At 43.2% G+C, this 18,225-nt stretch overlaps 1 protein-coding gene across 1 annotated transcript; it reads right to left on the bottom strand.

The window, feature by feature from the left end:
- Positions 1-1,683: 1,683 nt before the first annotated feature.
- Positions 1,684-18,093, bottom strand: BHMT2 (betaine--homocysteine S-methyltransferase 2). The gene is made up of 8 exons (XM_047069982.1): positions 18,061-18,093; positions 12,685-12,817; positions 10,806-10,897; positions 9,438-9,629; positions 7,241-7,388; positions 6,831-7,013; positions 6,357-6,585; positions 1,684-1,765 (listed from the first exon to the last, which is right to left on the bottom strand). Exons 1-8 carry the CDS (start codon positions 18,091-18,093, stop codon positions 1,684-1,686), a joined length of 1,092 nt encoding a protein of 363 aa, XP_046925938.1.
- Positions 18,094-18,225: the final 132 nt, after the last annotated feature.

Raw genomic sequence — 18,225 nt, 5'->3', positions numbered from 1 at the left:
AGATCATGATCTGAGCTGAAGTTGGATGCTAACTCACTGAGCCATCCAGGTGCCCTAGAATGGCAACATTTTAATGAGTTCCAGGTTATCTACTTTACAGAAATAGGATTGAAAGGCTGATTCATATTAAGCAAAGCTGATAAAAATACATGAAACTTCACAACAGAAAAATTTGGATAGAAATCTGATAAAAGCAGCCACTGTGCACGTGATAGAGGTTGTGAAGTATAGCAGTTGTGAACATGGATTCCAGAGCCACACATGTAGGTTCAAATCCTAGTTCTGTCGTTTACTAACTGTGTGACCTCACGCAAGTTAACTTAGCTCTAGTTTCCTCCTACATAAATTACTGTGTTAAAACCACGATCTCATTATTTAATCCCTGTAAAGGACAAATGAATGTGGATGAATGGATAGACAGATAGATAGATAGATAGATAGATAAAGTGTGAGAACAAGAGTGAAGCAATAGCCTGGAACATAATAAGGAATAAATGTTTGCTATTATTTTCCAAAGAATGTCCATGATGTTTTAAATATTCAAACACTATCACAGGTACATTATTTTTAATTTTACTAATTGTCACAAATTGATACATTGTTTTGGAAAAAGCAGAGAGATATTGGCACATGGCAACTAACACAAACATAAGTCAAGAAAATATTAGACCAAGATAGATTAGAACAGACTTTCTCAAAAGTCTTCTAAAACCGTTGATTTATTTTTACTCATTTTAACAATCAAAAATAAGAATTTCATTGAGCATCTATTATTATGCCTAGCACAGTGCTAAATACTTTAAGGAAAAATATATGAAGCACAGCAAATTGTCCTTGTCTTTAAGTAATTTATAATTTAGCTGTTTGTGATCATAAAGACACATTTAAGAACATTCTAGATCCTAACACCTTTTTTGTTTTTAAGGACCTAACACCTTTAAGTAAAATCATTTTTGAAAGTAATCACTTACTTCAATAACCCTGCCATTGCTCAAAACATTTTTTGCTTCTCTTCCTCGGGATTGCCCTTGGAGTCATCATACAAATCATGTAAGAGAAGCAGACTCATTGTTCCATCTTCCTCAAGCACCTAGCTTGGTTGCCTGAATGAATCACTAGGTTTGGTGTTCAGTGACTTCTGGTTATTTTAAAATCTCAAATTCACCCTAAAAACAAGTTTCGCTATTATTCTTTTTTTAACGTTTATTTTTGAAATAGAAAGAACCCAAGTGGAGTAGGGACAGACACTTGAGAGGGGCAGAAGATCTGAAGCGGGCTCTGCACTGACAGCAGAGAGCCCGATGTGGCGCTCGAACTCAAGAACCATGAGAGCCAAAACCAGATGCTTAACTGACTGAACGACTCAGGTGCACCACGTGTTGCTATTCTTGATGACCTTCCAAAGAATGTAGCACAGCATTACTGGACAGTAAGGAGCTGGAGGACCTCTATGCAGAGGCCCTTTCCCATCACCTCTGCATCTGCTGCAGCATCCAGCTGGGTGTTTGTCCACAGTGGGAGCATGAGATGTGTATGCTGGACGGAACCGAAGGGCCAGCAGCACATTAGCTGTTCAGCAACTGGAGGCAGCAAGGTGGGCTGGGGGTAAAGGCGGGGAAGAGTTCCAGACGGGGGTGGAGGGGGACTTCCTTCCGTTCTGTTATTCTGAAACAGCACTACTCCTTAGACGTCCGGCTGTGACAGTGAAGGACAGAAAGGTCTGCCCGAAGCTGGCAGCAGATTTTCCCAATACTCCCTTCTGGCCCTGTGTTTAAAAAAAATAATTAAAAAATGCATACCTGTTTCATAAGTCTAATATATATATATATATGAATATAAAATAAATTAGTACGTATGCATGTATGTATTTGCCAAATACACATAGGTTTGGTAGATGATCAGGCAGAACTTCAGTTTCTTTTTTTTTTTTTTTTTCAACGTTTATTTATTTTTGGGACAGAGAGAGACAGAGCATGAACGGGGGAGGGGCAGAGAGAGAGGGAGACACAGAATCGGAAACAGGCTCCAGGCTCTGAGCCATCAGCCCAGAGCCTGACGCGGGGCTCGAACTCACGCACCGCGAGATCGTGACCTGGCTGAAGTCGGACGCTTAACCGACTGCGCCACCCAGGCGCCCCAAGAACTTCAGTTTCAACACACAGACTGAAAAACTATGTCCATCAATGCTTTTCTCACATTTCTATCAAAAACAATCACTGGGTTTCACACCACCTCTCAGAAAAAGAATATGTGTTTAAATTTTACATGTTTTGGTGAACTACATGTATTCTGAAATTTCTAGCAGGGTCCTTCTAGCTCTACTCAATATTTTTATATAATGACAAATATATGAAGATGGGGTTTTAAAAAAATGGTTATTTTGTGTGTGTCTGTGTGTGAGAGAGAGAGAGAGAGAGCACAAGCAGGAGAGGGGCAGGGAGAGAGAGGGAGAGAGTCGTAAGCAGGCTTCACATGGTCAGTGCAGAGCCTGACGCAGGGCTCCAACCCATGAAGTGTGAGCTGAGCTGAAATTAAGAGCTCCAACCCATGACCTGAGCTGAAGTTAAGAGTCGGCCGCTTAATTGGCTGAGCCACCCAGGCGCCCCGAAGCTGGTTTTTAATGTAAAAACACAGTGTAAGTCTTCAAAAGTAACCAGAAACCGAATACAAATTATTTTGTTAATATTTGTTCTTGTTTTTAGACAAAGAAAGAAGCGTACAAAGGTTCCTGGTCACAGACCTTTGTAGTAAATATATTTATACAGTTTTTTCCACTTTATTTACGAAGCAATGAATATATTGACATTTTTTGGATGATGAAAATGTCAGAAATCTGGGATGTCTATGGGTTTTGGTGTAATCACAAATTGTTGTGAACATCAGTATGTTTGGGAGTTCAAGGTACAAGGAATGTCTGGCTTTGTTCTACAGAAAAATGTTTTCTCTTTACCTGGTAATGAATTTTAAGGATCCCTAGATAATAATTAAAGTAAGCCATATCTCACTTATTTGAACTATTTTAATCATCACCAAAGTTTGCTCTCCTCATCTTTTAATTATATTTGTATTACTTTGCTCTAAGTATGATACCTATAAAATCAATTTTCTCTGATAAGCATCCATATCTCTCAGAAGAAATGTTTGGCTAAATGATTTCTTGCCTGCTTTTACAATCTAAATAAATTTACGTTAGGGATGTTGTTTCAGGTAAAAAATGAAGAGTGTTCTAAATCCCACTGAAGGGGCGCCTGGGTGGCTCAGTCAGTTAAGTGGCCAACTCTGGATTTCGGCTCAGGTCATGATCTCATGGTTTGTGAGATCGAGCCCTGCATTGGGCTCTGCACTGACAGTGTGGAGCCTTCTTGGGATTCTCTCTCTCCCTTGCTCTCTGCCCCTCCCCTGCTCGCGCGTGCACACACACTCTCTTTCTCTCAAATAAATAAATAAATAAACATTAAAAAAAAAATCCCGCTGAAATGCATAAAGAAATAAAAAATGGGTTAAATACATAACAGCACTGAAGAAAGACGAGGAGACAGCAGAGAGTTTGGTTTCTAAAAGAGGGGAACGGGATGGCATTGTATAGAGATAGACGAGAGAGAGTCAGAGATGCAGTGATTCATAACACAACAGTCATTCAAGAGGTCCTCAGAAAAATGTCTTCAATAACAAAGTGCATTGACAAAAAGCATGATTTGTAACAATTTATAACAAATAGTATAATTTAGAAGTTGTTAGACCTTAGAGAAAGTAAAGGCCTGTTATTCATCTTTCAACGATGACAAAGGAAGTTAATTAGAAGTTCCCAGAAAACCAAATGTTGTACAAAGAAAGTCACAGTCTAAGTATGAAACAAATTAAGATACGGCATACATGTGGACTACAGATGAAATGAAATATGACAGAAGGGAATTGATTTGAGCTTGATGCTTGGAACATTCTCCCACAAGAGGCTCAAGTGTCTTTAAAAAAAAATTTATTTTTACGTTTATTTATTTTTGAGACAGAAAGAGACAGAGCATGAACGGGGGAGGGGCAGAGAGAGGGAGACACAGAGTCTGAAACAGGCTCCAGGCTCTGAGCTGTCAGCACAGAGCCCGACACAGGGCTCGAACTCACGGACCAGGAGATCATGACCTGAGCTGAAGTCGGCCGCCCAACTGACTGAGCCACCCAGGTGCCCCTCAAGTGTCTTAAAACAGAATTATTTCTCTTTCTCCATAGTTCCATGCTTATGTCTTAGTTCTAAGTGAACATTTAGAAAATCATTAATGTATCAGGATATTAGACTGGAAATCTTATTGGCAGCACCAAGATATGGCAGACATGAGGTATCAAGGTCATAAGACAGACACTCTGCAGAAGTTTCAAAGGAGATGGCCAAGAGCCAGTCCCATGGCTCACCTGACTCTACCCTGGACAATCTAGCTCATAGACCAAAGGGCCAGCTTCTCTGATTGAGAGCAAAGAGGGTGCCATTAAGTTTGGATCAGAGCACACTCTCATAGTTTGTTTACATGAGGGAAGAGTGAAAGGTCCTCTAGTCAGTTTTGGCCCCCAAGTGAAAGAGAGCTAGCCTGGAGGTGTTCAAAATCCGGAGGTATTTAGAATCACCAGGAAGGACGATGAGACCTCTGAAACAGGGTGTTATTTGGAGTGACCTGCTGAAAAAGCCAGGATCTGAAGGGGGAAGTGGCAGTGAGAGAAAGCGATGCCTGTGGCATCCCAGGGGAAGGCTGTGAGGAACCATGGCAGTGCTCAGGAAGACCTGCCAGGCCCAGCAAATGCAGTCTTCCTGTTAGGCTGCTGGGCAAGGAGGAACAGTTAAGTCCCCTTTCCATCCTCTCTCTTCTCCCTTTCAATCTGAAGAGGTCAGGAATCATGGTTAGCAAGACGGGAAGGGAGGATTGAAAGCCTAAGAGAGAAAGAGAAGGACCAGCCTGACTGTCCCTAGTTTCCTGCCTATTGAAGGCAACCGATGGAAAACAGGAGGAGATGTAAGCTTCATGTGTTCCAAGTTTTGATTTTACATGGAACTGTACACTTTAATTACTGAATTAAGACTGTGTTTGCTAAATAAAGTGGTTGCAGGGCTTTCTATTGCCTAAGACTACCCAACAAAGTCCTGGGGCATGTCCGTATTTTTAAATAGGGACAGAGGAAAGAATTCACCCAATGAGCAGGTTTAAAGAGACAGAGGGAGACAAAAATAAAGTTGCACTCTGATTATTACATTTCATGAATCCTGTTTGTTTAGTATGACAATTACAATAGTGTAAATGTTATTTACTAGATTTACATTTTTTTAAAGTTTATTTATTTTGAGATATAGAGAGAGTGCAAGTGGGGAAGGGGCAGAGAGAGAGAGCAAGAGAGACAGAATCCCAAGCAGGCTCCGCATCGCCAGTGCAGAGCTTGACACAGGCCTCAAACTCATGAACCATGAGATCATGACCTGAGCGACATCGGACACTTAACCGACAGAGCCACCCAGGCACCCAGCTTTACAGCATCGAGCAGAACTCAATGATGTAACTGTCATGGAACACCTTAAAGAAGCCAAGCGGTAGATGAGGGAGAGAGAGTAGAGGGGAGCAGAAAGAGTTAATTGTTTAAAAAAAATTCTTTTTTAATGTTTATTTATTTTTGAGAGAGGGAGAGATGGAGCATGAGCTGGGGAGGGGCAAAGAGCAAGAGAGACACAGAATCTGAAGCAGGCTCCAGGCTCTGAGCTGTCAGCACAGAGCCCAATGCGGGGCTCAAAGTCACAAACCATGAGATCATGACCTGAGCCTAAGTTGGATGCTCAACCAACTGAGCCACCCAGGTGCACCGAGTTAATTCTTGTTTTACAAAGTGGAATTAAGAGATACTGCTTTATAGCAATGGATTAAGAAATAGATGGCTAAATAGAAAATTCAAATTTATAAAGGTAACCAAAAGAAGAAATAAAAATGTAATACATCAAAATTGGGAAAAGTAGATCAGGGAGAAAAGGGGAATATTTTGTGATTTAAATGCCTCAGTTTTTTAAAGGGTTAGCAGTAATTACAGCTTAAAATTGCTAAACCAGAAATAAGGTATAAGATTTCAAAACACAAGGGAGGGAGACAGAGGATCTGAAGCAGACTCCATGCTGACAGCAGAGAGCCCAACATGGGGCACAAAGTCACAAACCTGTGAGATCATGACCTGAGCCGAAGTCAGATGTTCAACTGACTGAGCCACCCAGGAGCCTCTAGTTTTAATTTTATATACTTGTATATTTTTTCATTTTTTACTGCATGCATAGTGTTTCTAACAATAAATAAAATGAGATTCGAGCAAAATAGTAATGTCAATTAGAAAATTCCTACCTGGCTCTAATCCATGGCTTGGTGTGCATATTGAGACTGCTTCCCCAACTCCCATGTTTGTCAGAAGCAGGAGGCCAAAAGCCCCTTTCTGGGGCCAGCTCCTCTGCAATCGCCCTGATGTGGTAGGGTTCAAATCCACAGCACCCGCCAATGTACCTGACCCCAAGTTTGTAGGCCTCTCTGGCATATTTCTGAATATCCCATCTGGTTGCAGCTCTGGGCTCCAGTCCTGCAACACAACCATCACAGCATTGCTGTTACTGTCCTTGTATTCAAATCACAGGTGCTCTGATGGGCATTTTTTACAGTTAGAAAATCACGAACTTTAGATTCTGCTCATTTTTCATTAACATTAAACGTTTTTGTCTTATGCGGTCTCTATTTGTAAGACCGTACCATAGCTATTTATTATGGCCATTTCCATGTTGTCAGCACAAGAAAACACAAGGACCTCTAATATGTGGCTGGGCTTACCAAAGGGATATTCTGGGAGATCCACAAACCCTCCTTTGCCACAGTCCGGTGTATGGAAGCCTAGGGACTGCACCATCAGATGCGCCTTCGACCCTGCAGCCTGTAGGCCCGCCTTCATGAGTTTCATTGTCTTCAAGCTGGTGCTGGGTCCAAATCGGCAGTTCACGCCCACAATTGCAGCCCCTAGGCAAAGAAATTTAGGACTTATATATTTTATTTATTTTATTTTTCAGTTGTTGTAAATTGCCTTAGAAATTAGCTATCCTTCTCCACCGCCCAAGTTTTACAAATAAGGAAACCAATTCCAGTTAATTCTGTTAGCAATGAACTGCTCTCACAATATTAAGCAACCTTTGTTAAATTTTATAAACAATAGCTGAACTGCTAATCACACGATGCATCCAGATTACCTGCCTTCACCAGCTTAACGGCACATTCTCCAGGTGATACACCATGCATGTCTCCGTCTGGGCCTATGCACATGGTAGCTGCCACAGGTTTACCCAACGCTTTTAAGACTTCCACAGCCCACATGGCTTCTTCGGCATGCTCAAAATACTAAGAGAAATTTCACCATTTCTATTGGTCCAAATGTAAAGCAGATTTTGAAAGGTGGAATGCAAATGTTGCCAAATAGTTATAAAAATAAATAAATATATGTGGTAAAACTTGCTAGGAACAGGTATTTAGCAGACTAAAGAATACGTTTTTTTTTTAAGTTTATTTATTTATTTTGAGGGAGAGAGAGAGAGAGAGCTCGTGCAAGCAGGGGAGAAACAGAGAGAGAGAGAGAGAGAGGAAAGAGGGAGGGAGAGAGAATCCTAAGCAGGCTCTGCGCTCAACACAGAGTCCAACACGTCACTCGATCCCATGACCCTGGGATCGTGACCTGAGCCAAAATCAAGAGTTGGACACTCAACCAACTGAGCCACCCAGGCACCCCTAAAGAATGCTTTTCTAAAGTACACATTTTAATTCCTTTAACAATAATATATAGATTTTCATTCGGGGATCATTGATTCAGCAAGATGATGACTGTTAGGAAAAAAACAGAAGCAAAAACCACAAAGGTTTTTAAAGTAATTGAGTATTTAAATTCATAATTTTGAAGGAATTTTATTAATAAACTCTTTTATGGAACTGGGGTAATCTCCAAAAAAAATTATGAGTAGTGTATTATGCTTAATACTTCAAAGTGATTTTATATTCACTTCTAGTTAGACGTTCATAAGTGCTCCATGAAGTAGGGAGAAATATGATGATTTCTGCCCGGCGAGAATGCTGAGGCACAGGGCAGGGAGGAATAGCTACCGAGTTTCTTTGCCGAGGGTGGACAAGACACCTTGTCTGGTAAACCCAGGCCATTTGCAGGGGTGCTTCCCAGGAATGTCTTTAAGGGCCATCACTGAAAAGCTGACCTTAAGTAAGTGAAGAAAAGTCAGCAAAAATCTCCCTGTCTTCTTCCTTCTTGACTTAGATTCTGCAGAATCAGTGTGTGGGGAATGGCAGAGGGAGTCCACAGAGAGGTTCTTGCAAAACAAACTGGTGTCCTCATCCATCTGGAGAACCTATCAGGTGGGGTTTGTGACCGTCTCTGCAGATGATTCTTGCCAGGTGTGTCTGTCAGGCTTGGCTGGCCCTGAGCCTTAGGAAGGTTGACCAAGCAAGGTCTTCAATAGGTTCAGAGAGTGGTTAGGGAAATAGCAGTTGGGAGGCTATTGTCCTTGTTGAGGGTAGAGATTTGGGTTGAGAGCTTGACCTTACATGGTAACAAAGGTGGGAAATGGGGAATGAGGGCTTTTTTTTTTTTTTAACGTTTATTTATTTTTGAGAGAGAGAGAATGCAAGCCTGGCAGGGGTAGAGAGAGGGGATCCAAAGTGGGCTCTGTGCGGACAGCAGTGAGCCCAATGTGGGGCTCGAACTCATGAACTTTGAGATCATGACCTGAGCCGAAGTCAGACGCTCAACCAGCTGAGCCATCCAGGTGCCCCGGGAATGAGGGCTTTTTAATTTTTGGAAGTGGAAGGAAGAGAATGTTCTGGGCCTTCATGTCCAATCAATGATCAATTCTTATTGATTTTTTTCTTCAAAATATCACTCACATATCATAGCTTGAGGAAAGCCGAGGGATTGGGGTAAGCACAGCATGAACAGAGGAGGGCAACAAAACTACTTGGTACTGAGTATTGTTAGTGGGGCCTGCATGAGCCCGAGCAACCATCTACCTCCTAAGCTTTGCTCTCACAGCCTCTAGCTCACGCACACAGCCCCTTCCTGCCCTGCCCCTCCCGCAGGAGACACTGCTTCCTGAATCACCGTCCCCTTCTCACCCAACATTGCACGGTCCCCTGTGAGTCAGCTGCTACAACCACCCAAAAGAACACAAAGGCTACAGGTAGGCCTGTCCTGGGTCTGCCCTTTGGCTTCACACAGAACCTAGCACACAACTGAGAGGATGTTTGCCTTGATTACAGTGAATTTAAACAAACCTTTGACCCTGTACCCCGAGGAAATGAGGGCACAAAGCAATCCAATACCCTCCTGAAAGCTGAAGACTATGCAGTTGTATTTGTCAAAATAGTGTTTCCCTAAAACACGAGCCTTACCTCGGCAATCAAGAAGTCCACATTTTTCCTGGCAAAAACATCTAGCTGGCGTTGAAAGAGTTGTTTAACTCTAGCTTCATCCTTGTGGTGTGTGTACGCCGATGTCTGGCAGATCCCCCCTGCCACCAAAGCATCACCTTTTCCAGCCACTTCCCTGGCAAGGTCACAGGCAGCGGCGTTCACATCTTCCCACTGAAGTTGGAGAGCAAGAGTTCAGATGGTGAGCCTGGCGTTTTAGAGGTAAAATATTACAAATAACCAAAGGGGCAATGAGCAAGTAAGACGAGTTCAAGGTATGGGGTAAACTGCAAGTTGGGAAGACCAGCAGAGTTGGGTACCTTCTCCTCTACTACCAGTGAGCTTATAGTTCCATGACTGGACTTGCCACACTGGATGTTAGTAAATGTTTGTTTGCCTTCCTCACTTGACTGTGAGCCACTTAGGAATCGGGTCTGTGGCTTTCTTTCATCTTTGTTTCAAGCATAGAGATTGGACTATAGCAAGTACTCAAGAAATGCTGGTTGGTTGAATACATGGGCATGAACATTTGCAAGTATTAACACTTTTCACGTATGGAATATCTCACAATACTTCCACATTCTTCTCCTTATCTACTTTTCTCAACAACCCCATGCATTTAAGCATAAATTATCTCTATTTGCAGAGAGAAAACCAATGCTCCCTGCAGTCAAGTGTCTTGCACAAAGTCACACACCCAATAGATGGCAAAGTTGAGTATCAAACCCAATTCTTCTCATTCCTAGGCCAGTGCCATATTCCCAAGGACCACCCTGTCTCCAGATGGACAAGTCAGAAGAGAAGACAGTGAAATAAGGGAAAAAGGCATCTATAAAATAATAGCACAGAAGGATGACCATGTCCTTCCAATGGCCAATTCCTTCCCAGTCCTATCCTCCCCACATACCCCAGCTAAAGAGGCAGAAAAAAAGCTCATTTATTTAGCATATATTCATTTACATAATAATTAATTCTTTAATAGACATTTTGTGTGGAGTTTGTAGCAAAGTATAGTAACACATCAGGTCAATTCCATAGCTTCCCGTCAAGAGGTTACTTTTTTTTTTTAACGTTTATTTATTTTTGAGACAGAGAGAGAGAGAGCATGAACAGGGGAGGGTCAGAGAAAGAGGGAGACACAGAATCTGAAACAGGCTCCAGGCTCCGAACCATCAGCACAGAGCCCGATGCGGGGCACGAACCCACGGACCGCGAGATCATGACCTGAGCTGAAGTCGGACACCCAACTGACTGAGCCACCCAGGCTCCCCAAGAGGTTACTTTTATTACAGATGATCCCTGACACTTTCCTCCTCCCTCCCTTCACACCTGCCCCCACACCAAAATTACCTTGCTCTCCATATTGTCCTCATTGGCAGAAAAGGTGAAAGTCTGCATGACATTTGATCCTGCTCTCAAGAATTCCATGTGAAGTTGACGAACTACAAGGTAGATTTTGAATTAAAATTAAGAAGATAAAAACCATAGGAGCTTTCATTTATAGCAAAAGTAGCTTACCCACTCACATCTCTTTTAATCAGACACATTTCAAACCTTGTACTTATAAAAAATTGCAGATTACGGTCAGTAGAATTCAAGGACAGAACAAGGCAGAGTCAATACCAAACTGGGGCTATTTGGAGTAGCCTCATGTTGCCCTGTCGATGGGCCTCAACAGCCTGGTGCAGTCGCAGGCAGAGATTAAGGCCTGGTTGGCCAACTGCCCCCTCAATCTTTTGGTCTAGAGAGGGTTTATTCATTCGCCTGTGTTGTGAGGGATGTGGCTGGTCTACTTATAGTCAGCACTGGGAGCCCTCAAAAAAGGATGAGGAAATTCTCAAATTGGACAGAGTGTATGTGGGTTGTGCCCCCATCAAACTGATTCAACAGCAAGCGACTGCTAAGGTGCCATCAGAGAGTTTTTGTTGGCCTATCAGAACACCCTTTCCTTCTCTCTCTTCATCCTTGTTATTTCAACACTTTCTGGTTTAGCCGAAGAATCTTCTAAAATGAAGAACAGGGGCACCTGGGTGGCTCATTTGGTTGTGTTTGACTCTTGATTTTGACTCAGGTCATAACCCCAGGTTCGTGATATCAAGCCCTTTGTCAGGCTCTGCGCTGACAGCATGAAGCCCACTTGGGACTCTGTTTCTCCCTCTCTCTTTGTCCCTCCCCTGCTTGCATGTGCTTGCACCACGTGCTCTTTCTTTCTCAAAATAAATAAACTTAAAAAAATAAATAAAATGAAGAACAAGTTTTCCTTGGGCCAGATGAAAACTTCATGCTAAGCACCAGAGAAATAAAACCTGGTCCCACCACATAACTCTGGGTGTTGGATGAAACAATGCAAATGCCATCAGGGACTTAGGACACGTGGGACCCTTCACACCGGTTAACTCACAAGTCCTGACAACTAGCCCATCTCACACCCTCATGTGGCATGGATCAAGAAACTGACCCTTGGGAAAGTCAAATGACTTGTCCAAGGTCACACGGCTGGTCGGCAGAAGAACCAGGACAGGATCCCAGGCTTCTCAGATACACCGTGCATATATGAATAAAATCAGAGCAAACTGAAAGTTCCATTCCCAGCTTGTATCCATTTCATTCTTTCACTTTATCTTCCCCTTTAATTTAGGACCTTGCTCTCGATAAAGAGTTAAAGCAGAATTAAAGCTCCAGTGGATGTTACTCACCAATCCCATCCCAGTTTCTACCTCCAACTCTTATTGTTTTTCGGGTTTTTTTTCTAGCTAAGGGGATGAGGTGAAACTGTTTATTTCTTCACACCCCTCTCCCCCAGCAAACCCCAAATGTCTACTCTCTATGCTCTGTTAATCTGGTAGTTACCATTAATCATCTTTACCAAACACAGTTCTAGTATAATAAGCAAATTAGCCAGAAGGATTAACGTGAAGCCATAACACATTAGGTTCAGGAAACTCTTGACTATCCACAAGGTGAATATTCATGGAACAAATATTAAGGTGTATAATTTAACACCTCCTATATATGAAGATGCAAGCGTGTGGTGGTGGGCGGGGGGGGGGAGGGAGAGGACATTTTATTCTATGTGCTTCAGCCATGTACTGTCACCATCTACATCTTGGTGATTCTGGCAAGGGAAACAGTCCTTAGAAAACACTGAGAATTATTCCTTTATATTCTCTCAGTCAGATTTAAGCAAACTGTCACCCAGATAAACGCTGTCGGGGCTGCTGGCACTGACCTGCATTGGGATATTCCACCACGGCTTCTGGAGTCCAGAGCCCTGCCTTCACGTAGCCCCTCTTCTCCAGAGTTAGGAGAAAGCTGCCGTCTCCAACCACAACCTCCCCATTCTCCAGACGTTCCAAAATACCCTGGAGAAAAGAAAGAAAAATCACCCAAGATGCCTCTTTTTTTTTTTTTTTCCCTTAAAGCAGTTTCCAATTTTAGGAAAGGTGGTCCTATGTTCTTATAGATCCAGTTCTGTCAAAATCCTCAATGTCTGACAATATTCTAGAAAGACTGAGTATACTATATTTCCTGGACATTCCAGGTACTTGTGTTGTGCAAAGTGCTGTGACTGTTTTTTCTCAAATAATGTTTACACTGAGTCAAATTATAGTGAAAGTGCTGATTCTGCGATATACTGTTTTCTCAACATGTTTGTGGCAGACACTGATAGTTGCCTCATTAGTATGTATTTCCTCTTCTCTTCTTTGTTAATGTATTTCATTTGGGGAGACAATGTCCTCAACTTAAAAAAAATTCACTGGCAGAGGGGCAGTGCACGCCTGAGTGGCTCAGTCGGTTAAGTGTTTGACTTCAGCTCAGGTCATGATCTCGCAGTTTGTGGGTTTGAGTCCTACATTGAGCTCTGTGCTGACAGCTTAGAGCCTGGAGCCTGCTGCGGATTCTGTGTCTCCCTTTCTCTCTGCCCCCTCCTACTCTCTCTCTTTCTCTCTCTCTCAAACATAAACAAACATTAAAAGAAAATTTATTAAAAAAATTCTCAGGATGCCTGGGTGGCTCAGTTGGTTAGGCGTCTGACTCTCGGTTCCTGCTCAGATCATGATCTCAGAGTTTGTGGGATTGATCCCTGCACTGGGCTCTGCAATGACAGCATGGAACCTGTTTGGGATTCTCTCTCTCCATCTCTCTCTGCCCCTCCCTGGCTCACACTCTATCTTGCTCTCTCTTAAAATAAATAAATGCACTTAAAAAAAAATTCCCGGGCTCCCTTCCGCTGGGGGGAGGTGGGTATATTACATAGAGCTGGCCAATGAGACATGGGCAGAAGCCAGTTAAAGATTTCTGGCAAAGTTTTGCTTTCCTGATATAGATGGGCACTCTCTTCCATTGTGGCACTTTTTCTCCTTCCTGACTAGAATGTCAATATAAGCCCTAGAGGTATACCAGTCATCCTGCAGCCATGCCATTGAAAGTCACACACTAAGGCAGGTGGAGCCGACTAATAGTTGCTGTCACTCACAGCCACAGGGTTTTAATGGCATCTTTGCGTAGCTGCAGCAGCCATGGATTGTTAGGCCTCACGTTAGGGGAGAAAACTAGCCTCTTTTTTTTGCATAAACCACTAAACATAATTCTAGGGGACAGAAAGTTTCATAACTATGCCCCTACATTTTCCAATATGTTCATATATGTTTTCATTTGGTACTCCCGACAACTCTGTGAGCTAGGCAGGGCAGATGGTTTTTATTCCCATTTTATAAATGAGGAAACTGAGGTTCAACGAGACTAAGTGACTTGTCCAAGATCACAGAGCTAAGAAAGATTACAAAGCTAAAGTGGACTTCAGATCTTCTAAATTCCTAATCTACTCTCTTTCTAATCCCACTTTTCTGTTTGGCCCACCCATACTTGAATAAAAGGCTGTATCCAGAGCAGTTCTCCAAGGGCTTACAGTTTCCATTGTCTAAAACGTGCCTCCCCAAATACCTGCCTCCCCCAAATACCTGCATGGCTCACCATCACATTCCTTCAGGGCTTTGGTCAAGGGTCATCTTTTCAGGGAGGCATTCCCTGACCATCCTATAGGAAAACTGCAAACACTCCCATAGTGACCCCTACTCCTCTTGTAAAGATTGCATTAGCTGAAGATACAATCTTTTATTGAAAATACAAGGCCAGTTCACTTCAGCCCTGTCTACAGCTAGACACACAGCAATGCATGAGTGGGAGAGAAATGCCTTCAGTTGCCCCTTCTAACCAGCCATATCTGCAGCCCAGGAAGGTACATTAGAAAGAGTTGCAGTGGGGGCGCCTGGGTGGCGCAGTCGGTTAAGCGTCCGACTTCAGTCAGGTCACGATCTCGCGGTCCGCGAGTTCGAGCCCCGCGTCAGGCTCTGGGCTGATGGCTCAGAGCCTGGAGCCTGTTTCCGATTCTGTGTCTCCCTCTCTCTCTGCCCTTCCCCCGTTCATGCTCCGTCTCTCTCTGTCCCAAAAAAATAAATAAACGTTGAAAAAAAAAAAAAAAAAGAAAGAGTTGCAGTGGAGGCCGCCATATCTAGAGCATCTCCATTTTTGTGTGAAGGGAAGTGAAATGGAATACAAACTGTGTTAGCTATATTAACCATAAACACTACTTTGACTCTGGTTATTTTTTCCATATTTTATATCTAAAGATGAATTTAAGTTGAATGTGGAAGAACTTAATATTTATTATGATTCTTACCTAGTTCTCTATTCCTTCCAAAATATGCAATTTGCTCTTTTAATGTTGTACTTTTGAAACATAAAAAAAGACTTCAGCTTTAAATTTTCATGTGAACTTTCCACATGCCAGGTACAGTTCCAGGCAAGAGGGATAAACATTGGACTAAGACAAGGCCCCTGCCCTCAAGAAACTCAAAGTCTGCCCACCCAGAGGAAGGCTGATGGGTCAAAAAATCATCACAATATATGTAATAAAGAAATGCTGCAGAGGAATACAGAACAGAAAATCAGAGGTATAGTCATCTGTATAAAATCTCATCTTGGAAATCTAACACTTCAATTATAAGCTAAGATTCAAATTTAATAGTACACACCAAACAATTCTAGAGGGGAAAAACACTGGCATACAGTTTAGGTGTTATAGGTTAGTATCTCACCTACCACATTCAACCTGTCTCGGGGTTATGCCAAGTGTATCTATTTAACACTTCTTAGATACGTACCCACATCCTTACTGTCCCTGGATTATTGAAATGGCCTCCAATTCACTCCCACAGCCCACTCTGTTGTATCTTCCACTGCTGCAGACCAAAGCCTTGCCTGTCTGACTCTTACTTGTGATTACTTCCTCCTTTGTGTTCTGCTTCAGGTCAAACACCCTCCATTCCTGCATCTGTCACCTGTAGCTATAGTATCTGGTTACTTACCTGTCCCCTCTGTTTGGCTTTAAAATGCTTGAGGCTTAGGTGACAAATCTCATTTGTCTGTATCCCTACCACCTCATACAGCACCTAACAAAGAGTAGGCTCTTAACAAACCATGCCAAGAGTCAGCAGACAGATAAGATTTTTGAAACTGTCACTTGTGTCTTATGTGCTACAAGTTTAGTCCCGAGGAGAGAGAGAGAGAAAAAAAAAATGACACTCTTTAACAGAAAATTAGCTAGCTAGGGTTTTAAGAAAATTATAGTGCCTATTTTGATTGTGATCTTCACGATAACAAGTTAAGCCATTTTGATCTGTTATCTAGATGTTTGTCCAAAATTTTAAATTTTGCCAGTTTTCTTAAAAAGCCATTAGCAAAATAGCTATATTATCAAGACTTGAATTCAGAGCACCTTTAAGCCTCTCCTTCACTGCTCTATCTACCACCCTAGTTAATTACTACACCAGCTGATCTAAAGACAGCTCCAGAATGACAGGGGACTCTGTAAAATAAAGAGCAATGTAAATTAATTTGCAGTACATTTATATTTTCATTCCATCCTCCCTTTCAGTTTGGCAGTGAATCTGCCTTGGATCTGGTAGTGAGCTCTGAGAGGCATTTATGGTTCCTTGTTGCAGATGTCAGTATCTAGACTTCTGGATTTAAGGTATGGCTTCAGGGCACCTCTGATCAGACAGATGAGTAGACCAACTTCATTTACCCTCGGCCAGACGCTGCCAGAGATCCAATATGCCTGAAGTTGCCACTAGGACTGCTCTTGGGGATTAATGAAGCGATTGGAAGTGTCCCCTGTGGCAACTAAATGAATTCTTAAAATGTACCTGTTGGCTGACAGGAGAGGTGAGATTAGCTCTTCCCACTAACATTTTAACTCCCAGGTACACATTAACATGGTTATCATACGATAATCTTGGCGTTGCAAGAGCAGAGGCTGGGAAGAAATTGAACAGGGACAGCATATTTTAAAAACCTTTTACAAAGTGAGCCAAAGGTGAACACAGTAATACAGAAAATTTAGAGAAAGAAATCAGCACAATGTCTTTATTTTTTATTAAGCTCATTTACTTCAATGCCCATATTTTACTTTTATAAAACATATCCAAAGATTTTTTTTAATTGTTAAAGTCATATTCCACATCTTATGCAACTATTACCATTATTATTTCTTTCCTTTCACTGCATATATAAATATTTACATAGTTGGGGTCGGTCTGTATAGTATAACTCCTTTTGTAACTTAACTATTGTCAAAGCAGTTTGCTTGTTCTCATACTTAGCTTCTTAATTGGCTGCCTAATAACTTATTAAGTGGATGCACCTTTATTTAGGGAGCGCACCATCATTGGGCATCTTGATTGTTGCTAACTTTTTAGGAGAAAAAGATCAGTGGTGCATACTTACATGCCTATATAGCTTCTCCCTTCCCCCCTCTGAGTTTCAGGGCACAGCTGGGTTGCTTTGAGGGATCCTGGAGATGTTCTGCGTCCAAGTTCATGCCTTTCCTAATTTTGTTTTGTCACCCCTTCTCCTCACCAAGAAACGTTGGGGGGTGGGAGGGTGGGGGTGGGGGGACAAAGCTGACACTTGGTGAACAGAGAGGGAAAGAGGCCTAGAGAAGGAACCAGAAAGCCGGTCCTACTGAAAAAGCTAGGCAGAGCGCCGCTACCCCACTAACCTGCGCACTTCCCTACCCGCCCCCACTCAGCGGTGGGGGTCTGGGAGCATCTTGCATCCCTGGTTTCAGGCCGGCCCATCAGTTGCAGGGCCAGGCTGCTACCCTTCCCAAAACGCCAGAGAACCAAGCTCTGGGGCTAGTTGAGCCCAAGACCTGAGGTAGGCTGAGGGCAGAAAATGTGAGCGCGGCGCCTGAGTCCGGAGCTAGACTTCAAATCCCCGCTCCACCCTGGACTAGATGGGTGACCTTGAGCTAGTGGCCTTTCTGGGCCTCAGTTTCCTCACCTGAAAAATGGGAATAATTGTGCGCAGTCCGCGAAGTGTGGGGCACCGAGTCCGGGCTCAGTAAATTATCTAATCCTCACGCCAAGGCGGTATTGTCGCCCCGGGCAAGTGGCGATCGCGTATACTGAGACACAGAGCCCTCCAGGTGCCCGGCCAAGGCCGCAGAGCTCATTCAAGGGTTGAAGTGGGGTCTCAACTCAGGCGCCGGGAGCCCCGCGGCCGGGAGCGCTGAGTACCTCGCCGCCTCCCGGAAACTCACCTTTTTGGCCCCGGGGCCTCCGGCCGGTGCCATCTCGCCGCAGCTGTGCGGCCGCCGGGTCCGCGAGAGCACGCCAAGCTCTGGAACCCGCCCCTCGCCTGGGGGAGGGTCCCCCAGCAGAGCCGCCGGCCCCGCTGCCCCAGGGTGTCCGGTGGCCTCGGAGCA

Source organism: Lynx rufus, unplaced genomic scaffold (genome assembly GCF_022079265.1).
Source record: "Lynx rufus isolate CCGP_SWC_20201006 ecotype Redwood Valley unplaced genomic scaffold, mLynRuf1.p SCAF_1, whole genome shotgun sequence".
Taxonomy (NCBI): Eukaryota; Metazoa; Chordata; class Mammalia; order Carnivora; family Felidae; genus Lynx; species Lynx rufus.
Note: the sequence above shows the minus strand (reverse complement) of the source record. Positions and strands in the feature narration are given on the sequence as shown.

Bases quoted from the DNA above. Each gene is read 5' to 3' on its own strand.
- BHMT2 (XM_047069982.1), bottom strand. From the start codon at position 18,093: ATGGCACCGGCCGGAGGCCCCGGGGCCAAAAAG. The intron at 7,389-9,437 runs GTAAGGCTCGTG...AATTTCTCTTAG, and splicing joins TGGACTTCTTGATTGCCGAG to TATTTTGAGCATGCCGAAGA. The intron at 7,014-7,240 runs GTAATCTGGATG...TTCTTTGCCTAG, and splicing joins CGTTAAGCTGGTGAAGGCAG to GGGCTGCAATTGTGGGCGTG.